This window comes from Xenopus laevis, chromosome 2S, assembly GCF_017654675.1.
Source record: "Xenopus laevis strain J_2021 chromosome 2S, Xenopus_laevis_v10.1, whole genome shotgun sequence".
In the NCBI taxonomy this organism is placed as follows: Eukaryota; Metazoa; Chordata; class Amphibia; order Anura; family Pipidae; genus Xenopus; species Xenopus laevis.
In genome coordinates, this window is record NC_054374.1 from 163,947,808 (window position 1) to 163,960,623 (window position 12,816).

At 42.0% G+C, this 12,816-nt stretch overlaps 1 protein-coding gene across 1 annotated transcript; it reads left to right on the top strand.

Annotated features, from left to right (window-relative positions):
- The first annotated feature begins 1,723 nt into the window (after nt 1-1,723).
- On the top strand, nt 1,724-12,506 carry thap12.S (THAP domain containing 12 S homeolog). Its single transcript, XM_018250405.2, has 5 exons — nt 1,724-2,078; nt 3,723-3,843; nt 5,580-5,684; nt 9,052-9,088; nt 10,012-12,506. Exons 1-5 carry the CDS (start codon nt 1,990-1,992, stop codon nt 11,919-11,921), a joined length of 2,262 nt encoding a protein of 753 aa, XP_018105894.1. The 5' UTR covers nt 1,724-1,989; the 3' UTR covers nt 11,922-12,506.
- Nucleotides 12,507-12,816: the final 310 nt, after the last annotated feature.

Genomic DNA, 12,816 nt, shown 5'->3' on the forward strand with positions numbered 1-12,816 from the left:
TGATGGCTGCCACCTTTTCTGCCCGTGGAGACCGGGCAAGGGGCGAGCTGTGATGTCAGGGGCCAAAACCAGACAGGTGTCAACCCTACTGCTGGCACAGGGGGCAATATGAATGGGAAGGTGCACAAAAGGTAATGCAGGACCGTGTGGGCACTGATTAAAGTACTTGCCTAGGTTGCCAAAATACCTTGGCCCGGCCCTGCTGGACAGGTTCACTCATAATGTGCTTAACAGATCACCTGGGAACACTGTCTGTACTTCTAGAAACAGAGTGCACTTAGGGTTGAAACCTTTTCTGGAAACAAATACCTGCCTTCCTATATATTTATCTTTATTCTCTATTAATAACATTGGGATCACTGGCCTTCCTATATATTTATCTTTATTCCCTATTAATAACATTGGGATCACTGACCTTCCTATATATTTATCTTTATTCCCTATTAATAACATTGGGATCACTGACCTTCCTATATATTTATCTTTATTCCCTATTAATACCATTGGGATCACTGACCTTCCTATATATTTATCTTTATTCCCTATTAATAACATTGGGATCACTGACCTTCCTATATGTTTATCTTTATTCCCTATTAATAACATTGGGATCACTGGCCTTCCTATATATTTATCTTTATTCCCTATTAATACCATTGGGATCACTGACCTTCCTATATATTTATCTTTATTCCCTATTAATAACATTGGGATCACTGACCTTCCTATATATTTATCTTTATTCCCTATTAATAACATTGGGATCACTGACCTTCCTATATATTTATCTTTATTCCATATTAATAACATTGGATCACTGACCTTCCTATATATTTATCTTTATTCCCTATTAATAACATTGGGATCACTGACCTTCCTATATATTTATCTTATTCCCTATTAATAACATGGGATCACTGACCTTCCTATATATTTATCTTTATTTCCCTATTAATAAACATTGGATCACTGACCTTCCTATATATTTATCTTTATTCCCTATTAATAACATTGGGATCACTGGCCTTCCTATATATTTATCTTTATTCCCTATTAATAACATTGGGATCACTGACCTTCCTATATATTTATCTTTATTCCCTATTAATAACATTGGATCACTGACTTCCTATATATTTATCTTTATTCCCTATTAATAACATTGGGATCACTGGCCTTCCTATATATTTATCTTTATTCCCTATTAATAACATTGGGATCACTGACCTTCCTATATATTTATCTTTATTCCCTATTAATAACATTGAGATCACTGGCCTTCCTATATATTTATCTTTATTCCCTATTAATAACCATCATTTTTATCAGCCAGGTGGAAACCCTAAGTGCAGTGTGTGTATAAATAACGCTGCCCTTATTTATAGGGAAGAAAGCTTAAAATATATTTTTTTCTCACCACAAAAGGATGCAACCAGAGGCCGCCTAAAATACCTGCCCAAGACTAATAAGTAAGGCTCTGGCAACTGCAGAAATGACATGATTTTCAATGTCCCTTTAAGTGGAGAGGGAGTTGCCATAACGCACGTCAGCTGAAAAAATATAGAAAATGCCACATACACAGTTCAAGGCAATGCAATTGTGGCCGAGGGTGAGCGGGCAGGTTATTGTACTAAACCTACGAGTATATTTCATTGGTTAATTCATCACCCCAACCATAAACATAAGTAAGGCCCTTATTCCGCCGAGCTGCACAGAAAGCCGCCGATCATGTGACTTACTAACCAACAGGCGCCTACTCTATGGTTTTTCAGAATCGTACGGCCGTTACCATTGAATAGAAAGGAGCAGCGAGAGCGGCCGCGCGGGGCATGCCGGGACGGCTATTTGGCGGCAGGCGCTGATTCCTCCAGACCGCGCACAGCAGTGTGTAGCTACACAGGCCTCTCTGTACCACGGGCTCGGAGCTCAGTGTCCCCCTCGGTGAGGGGAGGAGGGGTCCGGTTATTATTTTTATAATAAGAGAACAAAATGCCGAATTTCTGCGCTGCCCCGAACTGTACGCGGAAAAGTACCCAGTCCGACCTGGCCTTCTTCAGGTTCCCCCGGGACCCGGACAGGTGAGAGGCCAGAGCGGCTGCGGGAGAGTTTGGCGCTGACAGTGTGGGGTGTTTCCGCTCTACCCACAATCCCCTGTCAGTGTTGGAGCAGAACCAGCCCCAGACTCTACCATTCAGTCCGGCCACGGGGGGAGTTAGGGCAACTTGGCACAGAAATACCTGCGCTACCTCAGGACTTGTTCTCCCTGTGACTGGAGCAGATGGGGGAACCCCTTGGCTTGAGGCTGGAGAACAATATTAGTTCTAGAGGGACATTGGGAGACACCATTGGCTTAGTTCTGGCCTGGGGGAGCAGTGGGAGAGCCCATTGGCTTAGTTCTGGGGGAGACCCCATTGGCTTAGTTCTGGGGGAGACCCCATTGGCTTAGTTCTGGGGGAGACCCCATTGGCTTAGTTCTGGGGGAGACCCCATTGGCTTAGATCTGGGGGAGACCCCATTGGCTTAGTTCTGGGGGAGACCCCATTGGCTTAGTTCTGGGGGAGACCCCATTGGCTTAGTTCTGGGGGAGACCCCATTGGCTTAGTTCTGGGGGAGACCCCATTGGCTTAGTTCTGGGGGAGACCCCATTGGCTTAGTTCTGGGGGAGACCCCATTGGCTTAGTTCTGGGGGAACCCCATTGGCTTAGTTCTGGGGGAACCCATGTGCTTAGTTCTGTGGGAGACCCCATTGGCTTAGTTCTGGGGGAGACCCCATTGGCTTAGTTCTGTTCTGGGGAGACCCCATTGGCTTAGTTCTGGGGGAGGACCCCATTGGCTTAGTTCTGGGGGAGACCCCATTGGCTTAGTTCTGGGGAGACCCCATTGGCTTAGTTCTGGGGAGACCCCACTGGCTTAGTTCTGGGGGAGACCCCACTGGCTTAGTTCTGGGGGAGACCCCATTGGCTTAGTTCTGGGGGAGACCCCACTGGCTTAGTTCTGGGGGAGACCCCATTGGCTTAGTTCTGGCGGAGCAGCGGGAGACCCCATTGGCTTAGTTTTGGGGGAGCAGAGGGAGACTCCATTGGCTTAGTTTTGGGGGAGCAGAGGGAGACTCCATTGGCTTAGTTTTGGGGGAGCAGAGGGAGACCCCATTGGCTTTGTTCTGGCGGAGCAGAGGGAGACCCCATTGGCTTAGTTCTGGCGGAGCAGAGGGAGACCCCATTGGCTTAGTTCTGGCGGAGCAGAGGGAGACCCCATTGGCTTAGTTCTGGGGGAGCAGTGGGAGACCCCATTGGCTTAGTTCTGGGGAAGCAGAGGGAGACCCCATTGGCTTAGTTCTGGGGGAGCAGCGGGAGACCCCATTGGCTTAGTTCTGGGGGAGCAGTGGGAGACCCCATTGGCTTAGTTCTGGGGAAGCAGAGGGAGACCCCATTGGCTTAGTTCTGGCGGATCAGAGGGAGAGCCCATTGGCTTAGTTCTGGCGGATCAGAGGGAGAGCCCATTGGCTTAGTTCTGGGGGAGCAGCGGGAGACTCCATTGGCTTAGTTCTGGGGGAGCAGCGGGAGAGCCCATTGGCTTAGTTCTGGGGGAGCAGCGGGAGAGCCCATTGGCTTAGTTCTGGGGGAGCAGCGGGAGAGCCCATTGGCTTAGTTCTGGGTTGCTCTCACGATTCCTTGCAGAAGCCACTCTTTCAGCGCAAAATATAAAATGTATTTATCCACCAGGTGCCAGAAATGGGTTGAAAACTGCAGAAGAGCCGACTTAGAAGATAAAACACCCGATCAGCTGAATAAACATTACCGACTGTGTGCCCAGCACTTTGAGGATTCCATGATCTGCAGAAGTGTATGTGTTTGGGGATTCTCTCTTTATTATTCATTATCAGTTTGCTCTGTGATTCCCACTTGCTGCTTCCCGTACGGAAAGTCTTTGAGAAAACTGAATGTCCCAGGACTTGGCACATGGATGTATCATTACCCTTCATATAATGTAGAGGTTGTTTATTACTCATACACAGCTCAGTGCAGCTTACAGGCTATGGCTCCTATTACAGTCACATACTAGGGGCAGTTTTATCATGAGCCAGTTAATCTGCCTTTATGTATTTGGAGGTGGAAGGAAATCAGAGGACCTTTCTATTCAGGCCTCTCCTATTCATATTCCAGTCTCTTATTCAATGCATGGTTGCTAGGGGAATTTGGACCCTAGTTACCAGATTGCTTAAAATGCAAATTAAAGAGCTGCTGAATAGAAAGCTAAATAACTCAAAAACCTTCAATAATAAAAAATTAAAACAAATTGCAAATTATCTCAGAATATCCCTCTCCACATCATACTAACAGTTATCTCACAGGTGAACAACTTCTTTCTTTAAGTATCATGTAGAGAGTGAGGCAATTGGTTTTCATCTTTTATTATTTAGCTTTTTATTCAGCAGCTCTCCAGTTTGCAATTTCAGCCATCTGGTTGCTAGGGTCCAAATTCCCCTAGCAACCATGCATTGATCTGAATAAGAGAGTGGAATGTGAATAGGAGAGACTTGAATAATAAGAAGAGTAATAAAAAGTAGCAATAATAATACATTTGTAGCCTTACAGAGCATTTGTTTTATAGATGGGGTCAGAGCTTAGGGACCCACTCACAATATACAGTACACATAGAATAGAAATGTCAGAATATAAGGCTGATTAGTAATTAATACACATAATTACTACATGGCAGCACAGAAACCAGTGCAATTAGCATCAGAATTGAATAATCAGCAAACCTGTAGCATCAGCTTATATTACAGCCAGGGAAGCTCATTTTCTGCTGGATAATTAGTGACGAGCCCTAAGCTTAGCTTCTCAACAGCCAATCAGAGCCCACTGAGCATGTGAGTGTCACAGACACTTTCCAAGATGGTGACCCCCTGTGACAAGTTTGAAGTCCTGGATCATTGCTGCTATTGACAAGCTCAAACTTTAGCCTCGTGCAATAAGTTCACTATATCAAATAGGACATTTTAAGCCACATTCATTTTTAGGGTTTAATTTTAAAGGTAAACCACCACTTTAAATAAAACTGCATCAGTGATTATATATTTCACTTTCCCTTTTCATGTGACCAAAATCCATATAATTTTAAGGCTTCATATATGCTTCGGCCAGGTGTTCAGCGGATTCTTGCTGGAGAAGGCTTGGATTTGGGTGATTCCAGGGTTCCGTGCATCCCTATTAGGGATGCACCAAATCCACTATTTTGGATTCGGCCGAACCCCCGAATACGAACCGACTCCGAATCCTAATTTGCATATGTATATTAGGGGTGGGAAGGGGAAAACATTTTTTCCTACCTTGTTTTGTGACAAAAAGTCACGCAATTTCCCTCTCGGCCCCTAATTTGCATATGCAAATTAGGATTTGGTTCGGACGGAAGGATTTGGCCGAATCTTGCTAAAAAAGGCCGAATCCCGAACCGAATCCTGGATTCGGTGCATCCCTAATCCCTATATGTGATATTCCTAATGTTCTGATGCCATATTAGTTACAGCGCTCCATGAAGGTTTGGGTGTAAGCATGTTTGTCGTTGATTGTTTGCAGAGTCCCTACAGGACCGTCCTTCGAGAAAATGCCATTCCCACCATATTTGACCTTACGAGTCACCTGAATAACCCGGGGAGGCGCAGGAAGAGAATCAAGGAACTGGTATGTATTCTTTCCTGTTAAAGGATTTTATCACGTTTTTTATTAACCTGCAATAAGTATTTTTTGGGTCAATTGTTTTCTGAACAGCTGCTGTTAAGCTGACACATTTAATCCTATCTATGTGGTACAGGTATGGGATCTGTTATCCGGAAACCGGTTCTCCGGAAAGCTCTGAATTACGGAAAGACTGCCTCCCATAGACTCCATTATAATCAAATAATCCAAATTTTTTATTAAAACAATGTCCTTTTTCTGTGTAATAATAAAACAGTAACTTGTACTTGATCCCAACTAAGATATAATTAATCCTTATTGGAAGCAAAACCAGCCTATTGGCTTTATTTCCTGTTTACAAGATTTTTTTAGTAGACTTAAGGTATGAAGATCCAATTTACAGAACGATCCGTTATCTGGAAAACCCCAGGTCCAGAGCATTCTGGATAACAGGTCCCATACCTGTATTTGCACACTCTCCAACAGAGAGATAGCTGACACTGGGCAGGGAACGATGCCATGATTCAGGTAGTTCTAACAATATCTGCAGGATTCAAATTTGGGCAAATACTTAGGGGGTTATTTATCAAAATCTAAAAAGTTCTCACTTTTTTGTAGGGATGCACCGAATCCACTTTTTTGGATTCGGCTGAACCCTGGAATCCTTTGAAAAAGATTCGGCCGAATACCTAACCAAATGCTAATTTGCATATGCAAATTAGGGGAAGGAAGGGGAAAACATTTTTTACTTCCTTGTTTTGTGACAAAAAGTCAAGCAATTTTCCTCACTGCCCCTAATTTGTATATGCAAATTCGGTTTTCGGTTCAGCCGGGCAGAAGAATCCTGGATTCGGTGCATCCCTACTATTTTCTGAAACCAAATCCATACATTTTCACAAATTTTTATTGTGCGGAAACAGTCATGATAAAATCTTAAAAAGAATCTGAATCCTGCGGGGTTTTTTTTTTCGGATTTTGCATCCGAAAGTAAAGTTTTTTTCGGAAACCCAGTGCAAATCAGAAAATCTTGGAGTTGTTTACAGGACATCTGCCATTAACTTTTGATCTTTACAGGTCTGAGTTGGTGTACTTTTTATATGAACGCCATCAGACTTTAATAAATCCGAAAAAAATTGTATTTTCCACTTTAAAAGTCCGTCTAGTAAATTCAGAGCTTAAAGGGGTGGTTCACATACTAAACATACCAAAGTTAAAGGGATACTGTCATGGGAAAAATTTTTTTTTTTAAAATGAATCACTTAATAGTGCTGCTCCAGCAGAATTCTGCACTGAAATCCATTTCTCAAAAGAGCAAACAGATTTTTTTATATTCAATTTTGAAATCTGACATGGGGCTAGACATTTTGTCAATTTCCCAGCTGCCCCTGGTCATGTGACTTGTGCCTGCACTTTAGGAGAGAAATGCTTTCTGGCAGGCTGCTGTTTTTCCTTCTCAATGTAACTGAATGTGTCTCAGTGGGACATGGGTTTTTACTATTGAGTGTTGTTCTTAGATCTACCAGGCAGCTGTTATCTTGTGTTAGGGAGCTGCTATCTGGTTACCTTCCCATTGTTCTTTTGTTTGGCTGCTGGGGGGAAAGGGAGGGGGTGATATCACTCCAACTTGCAGTACAGCAGTAAAGAGTGACTGAAGTTTAGCAGAGCACAAGTCACATGACTTGGGGCAGCTGGGAAATTGACAATATGTCTAGCCCCATGTCAGATTTCAAAATTGAATATAAAAAAATCTGTTTGATCTTTTGAGAAATGGATTTCAGTGCAGAATTCTGCTGGAGCAGCACTGTTAACTGATTCATTTTGAAAAAAAATTTTTTTCCCATGACAGTATCCCTTTAACTTTAGTATGTTATAGAATGGCCAATTCTATAGTTTTATAATTATTTGCCTTTTTCTTCTGACTCTTTCCAGTTTCAAATGGGTGTCGCTGACCCCATCTAAAAAAACAAATGCTCTGTAAGGCTACAAATGTATTGATACTTTTTATTACTGCTCTTTCTTGTAAGGTCCTCCTCTATTCATATTAAAGTCTTATTCAAATCCATGCATGGTTGCTAGGGTAATTTGGACCCTAGTTACCAGATTGCTTAAAATGCAAATTGAAGAGCTGCTGAATAAAAAAGACAAATAACGCCAAAACCTTAAATAATAAAAAATAAAAACCAATTGCAAATAAAAAAACAAATGCTCTGTAAGGCTATGATTGTGTTGTTATTGCTATTTTTTATTACTCCTCTTAATATTCAAGCCCTCTCCAGTCTCTTATTCAAATCAATGCATGGTTGCTAGGGTAATTTGGACCCTAGCGACCAGATGGCTGAAATTACAAACTGGAGAGCTGTTGAATAAAAAGCTTAATAACACAAAAACCAAAAATAAAAAAAAATGAAAACCAGCTGCAAATTGTCTCAGCATGTCCCTCTCTGTATCATGCTAACAGTTAATTTAAAGGTGAATAACCCCTTTAATAATTCGACCCCTTAATATCAATCAACTGTACAAGTCAGATCATGAGACGGACCTACTAGGATTTGCACTGGATTCAGTAGAATTTGTAATAATAATGTAAGGATGTCTTGCACAGATCTGTTCCTTCGGATAGGTTGGAGCGTATAATTTGGGTCAGTCTGTGATGTTCTGGTTGGACAACTCTGTTCTGCACGCATTTATACAGCACCAAAGCCAAATAATATTCCATAATGAAAGTCAAAGCTTTCTGATGGTGCCGGCCCTTCCTCTCCAGCCTCCAAGAAGATGTTGTTAAACTGCAGCTTTCCTCTGCATAGCCTTATAGTTATTGGTATCCTCATTTGTGGCACCTGGACCTTTTATTACATTTTCTGCAGTCAATCAGACGATCGGCTCTCAGTTTTATGTAAATTTGGTTAAAACTACAGTTTGCATGGGGTTGGTGATTACCATATGGGGTGTTTCTTCTCCGTTGTGTATGTGTCCCCTGATTGGATAGCGTTGACCTCCCACTGATTTTATCCACTCAGTTCAGCCCTTATTAACATTCAAGTTAGATTTGTCTGCTGTCAGAGATTCCTACTTTTCCAGCTAGAACACGAGGTTCACACTCTTAATTTCTTTAGCCAAATACAACTCCCTGCATCTTGCAATATTCCTTCGTGGGGACCCTGAGAAAATCTCACACCAGTCACAATATGTAAATTACTTTAGCTGCTCGTAAACTGACAGTGGGAGAGACACATAGGTTTCTGTTGCTTTTTGGTTTATTCAAACATGTTTAAATTCAGTCCACTCCATTAACCTTTCCCCCTTTCTCTATATTTACCTTTTTTGTGTGAATATGCTTGTTAATTTAATTCAATGCTTAATGCTTTTTTTTTAGACTGAAGAGGAGATTCGGATGCTAAAGGAACGAAAGTGTAAGTTTTTTCTTTAAAGGGATTGTATAACCTACACTCAGTGGAAACAGGCAGCATTGGTTAACACTTGTACATAATGAAACCAGAAAATTATAGCAGCAAATATATCCCCCTGTACTAAGCACAATTCGGCAGGAAGCTCATAGTCTGTACAGAGAGATCCCATAAAACTATGGCAGCATAGGTATTCCACTGTACTAAGCACAATTCAGCAGGAACAGTCCCCTAAGTTTGCTCATAGTCTGTACAGAGAGATCCCATAAAACTATGACAGCATAGGTATTCCCTGTACTAAGCACAATTCAGCAGGAACAGTCCCCTAAATTTGCTCATAGTCTGTACAGAGAGATATGTTAAAAAATGGCAGCATAGGTATTCCCCTGTACTAAGCACAATTCAGCAGGGACAGTCCCTAATTTTGCTCATAGTCTGTACAGAGAGATCCCATAAAACTATGGCAGCATAGGTATTCCCTGTACTAAGCACAATTCAGCAGGAACAGTCCTCTAAGTTTGCTCAAAGCCTGTATAGAGAGATCCCATAAAACTATGGAAGCATAGCTATTCCCCTGTACTAAGCACAATTTAGCAGGAACAGTCCCTAAGTTTGCTCATAGTCTGTACAGAGAGATCCCATAAAACTATGGCAGCATAGGTATCCCATGTACTAAGCACAATTCAGCAGGAACAGTCCCCTAAGTTTGCTCATAGTCTGTACAGAGAGATCCCATAAAACTATGGCAGCATAGGTATTCCCTGTACTAAGCACAATTCAGCAGGAACAGTCCCTAAGTTTGCTCATAGTCTGTACAGAGAGATCCCATAAAACTATGGCAGCATAGGTATTCCCTGTACTAAACACAATAGATTATTTTTGTTTATTTTGATGGTTATTGTGCTTGACGTGTGCACATGTTTTTGCAGATGACGCTGTAGTTCCAGATCAAGAAAATCATAAATCTAATAATGACCTTGAAGTACACCAAGTGGAGGTAGTACAGTTAGGTCAAGGACCAACGTTAACGGCAGAAGAAAAGGAAAACAAAGACTATCTGAAGTCCCTGTTTGAAATTTTAATACTAATGGGCAAGCAAAATATTCCTTTGGATGGTCATAACTCTGAAGTCCCCACAGGGGTTTTTATACCCGATAGCTTCCAGGCTTTGCTGGAGTACAGGATCAATTCTGGAGATGAAATTTTGAGGAAACGATTTGAGACGACCGCTGTGAACCTGGAGTACTGCTCCAGAACACAGCAGAGACACATGTTAGAGATATGCGAGAGCTGCATACGAGACGACATACTCCGAGAGGTCCGTGATGCCAATTTCTTTTCCATTGTTACGGAGGATGCCGTCAGTTTAGGTGGGGAGGAGCACATGCCTGTATTTGTTAGGTTCATAGATGAAACAAATAACCTCAGAGAAGAGTTTATTGGATTTCTAACTTGCGAAGGTGACGCTAAAACCTTGGCCTTAAATTTCCACACTACTCTGACAGAAAAGTGGGGCCTAAACATGGAATTCTGTCGTGGGCAAGCTTACGTCACCTCGAGCGGCCTCTCTGCTAACGTGAAATTTGTAGCCTCTCAGTTGTTAGAAATGTATCCGCAGGCTGTTCATACCCTGAGTTCTACATGTGCCTTAAATATATGGCTGGCCAAAGTGGTTCCTGTGGCCGGGGTTTCCATTGTTCTTGGTACTCTGAAAGATCTTTACTCCTTTTTCCAAAAATTGCCCCAGCTGAAAGTAGAATTGGAAAGGACTATCCACGTCCTCTTTCAAGGTAACGAGGAGAAGGCAGCCGATTATAAGAACTTACTCCAAACCGAGTGGATAAGCAGACACGATACGTTCGAGATTATAGTTGGCCTTCTGCAGGCCTTTATCCTCTGCCTGGACAAAATTGCTTCGGATAACTCTTTTAAATGCAACACAAAGGTAACCAGCCGTGCATTTATTCTCTCAAGTGCCTTGAGCGATTTTGACTTTCTTGTGACTGCTGTGATATTAAAGAATGCCCTGTCCTTCACACGAGCGTTTGGGAAAAATTTACAAGGCCTGACCTCGGACATATTCTCTGCAGCCAACAGTTTGACTGCAGTGCTTCACTCGCTGAATGAGGTGAAAGAAAACATTGAGGTGTATCATGAGTTTTGGTTTGAGGAGGCTACCAACCTCGCAGAGAAGCTTGGTGTCCAAGTCAAGCTGCCAAGCAGATTTCATACGTTGCAGCTGACCGATCTCCAGCCGGATTTAACGGTGGAAAGCTTTTACAAAGATGCACTCAGCCTCCCAACTGTTGAACATGTGATTCAAGGACTGAAAGATATATTTTCAGAGCAGCATTTAAAAGCGCTCAAATGCTTATCATTAGTTCCCTCTGTGATGGGCCAGCTGAAATTCAGCACCAGCGAGGAGCACAATACTGACATGTACAAATGTGATCTACCCAACCCCGACACACTCTCCGCCGAGCTCCATTGTTGGAGGGTGAAGTGGAAACACAGAGGAAAAGACGTGGAACTTCCGTCGAACATCTACGAGTCTCTCCACTTGTCAGACATAAAGTTCTTCCCCAACGTTTTGGCTCTCCTGAAAGTTCTCTGCACCCTCCCCGTGATCCGAGTGGACAACGAGAAGTATGAGGTTGGACGGAAGCGATTGAAGGAGTATCTGAAAAACACGGCTGTAGAGCACAGGTCATGCCAACTGGCAATGCTGAACATAAATTATGATTCAAAACATGATTTAGATTTAATGGTTGACACTTACATTACAATGTACGAGGAAAACAGAGCTGTGGCCAATTCAGAAATGTCTGAAGAGGTTTGAGATTTGCCAGTGGGGTATTTATTATTGAGATTTTGAGAGCAACGAAAGAAAAATGGAACGAGAAACCCTAAGCTACTTGTTTTGTGTCTTTTTGTGAATGGAAAAACGAGAATGTCTTAATGCAGATCTTTTAAAAAGGTCGTTGAACATGTAACTTTTGTGCGTTTGATATTTCAATACTTTTATAATAGGGCAGTAGACCGTTGTAAGCTGACGCTTGTTTTTTTTGTTCTTTTTTTCATTTTTATGAAATACGTGGAGCCCTGTATATATGTACATGGCGTGCTAAATGTTTTATGAATATTTAAAGCAGATGCCATAAGTGTGTGTAGCACTTTAAGCGATTGTTGCCACAGTTACTCATGGATGCTCTGATTTGCCAGAGGGGTTAACCAGAAGACTCTTCTTTCATTGTAAAAGGAGGAGAACTAGTTGTGATTTTCCCACAACACGTTAAATATGTACAAATTTCCTGTTTGTATTTTTATACAGAAAATTGTCCTTTTTTTTTTTTTTTTTGCCAAGAAAACGGCTGTTTCTAGAGGAAACTTGTTTTAAGAATCCAATAAAATATTCTTAAATGTGCCATGGAGGAAGATCTGAGCTTGTTTTATACATGAAGAGTTGAGTGTTGAACATATGGTTTGACTATAGCCTTGAAACCAGTCACAACTGACCAACAAGAACATATTCTGTATAAATCTGTTGTAGGGTGTCTGAATTAGTCAAGAAAAAACTAAAGTTGGGGGCAGACATTAAGATTTTGAAAATAATTTTTTCGTTATCTTAGGACCAAGCTTATCCTGAAACGATCGTTTAAATGTACGATTTGTCCATCAACTAAAATGACCGTTTCAACTGATATCTATCTAGTTGAACCTAGGGGATCTGTGGG

Excerpts from the sequence above, each read along its gene's own strand:
- thap12.S (XM_018250405.2), top strand. The coding sequence starts at position 1,990 with ATGCCGAATTTCTGCGCTGCCCCGAACTGTACGCGGAAAAGTACCCAG. Across the intron at positions 2,079-3,722 it reads TTCCCCCGGGACCCGGACAG|GTGCCAGAAATGGGTTGAAA; the intron begins GTGAGAGGCCAG and ends TTTATCCACCAG. Across the intron at positions 5,685-9,051 it reads GGAAGAGAATCAAGGAACTG|ACTGAAGAGGAGATTCGGAT; the intron begins GTATGTATTCTT and ends CTTTTTTTTTAG.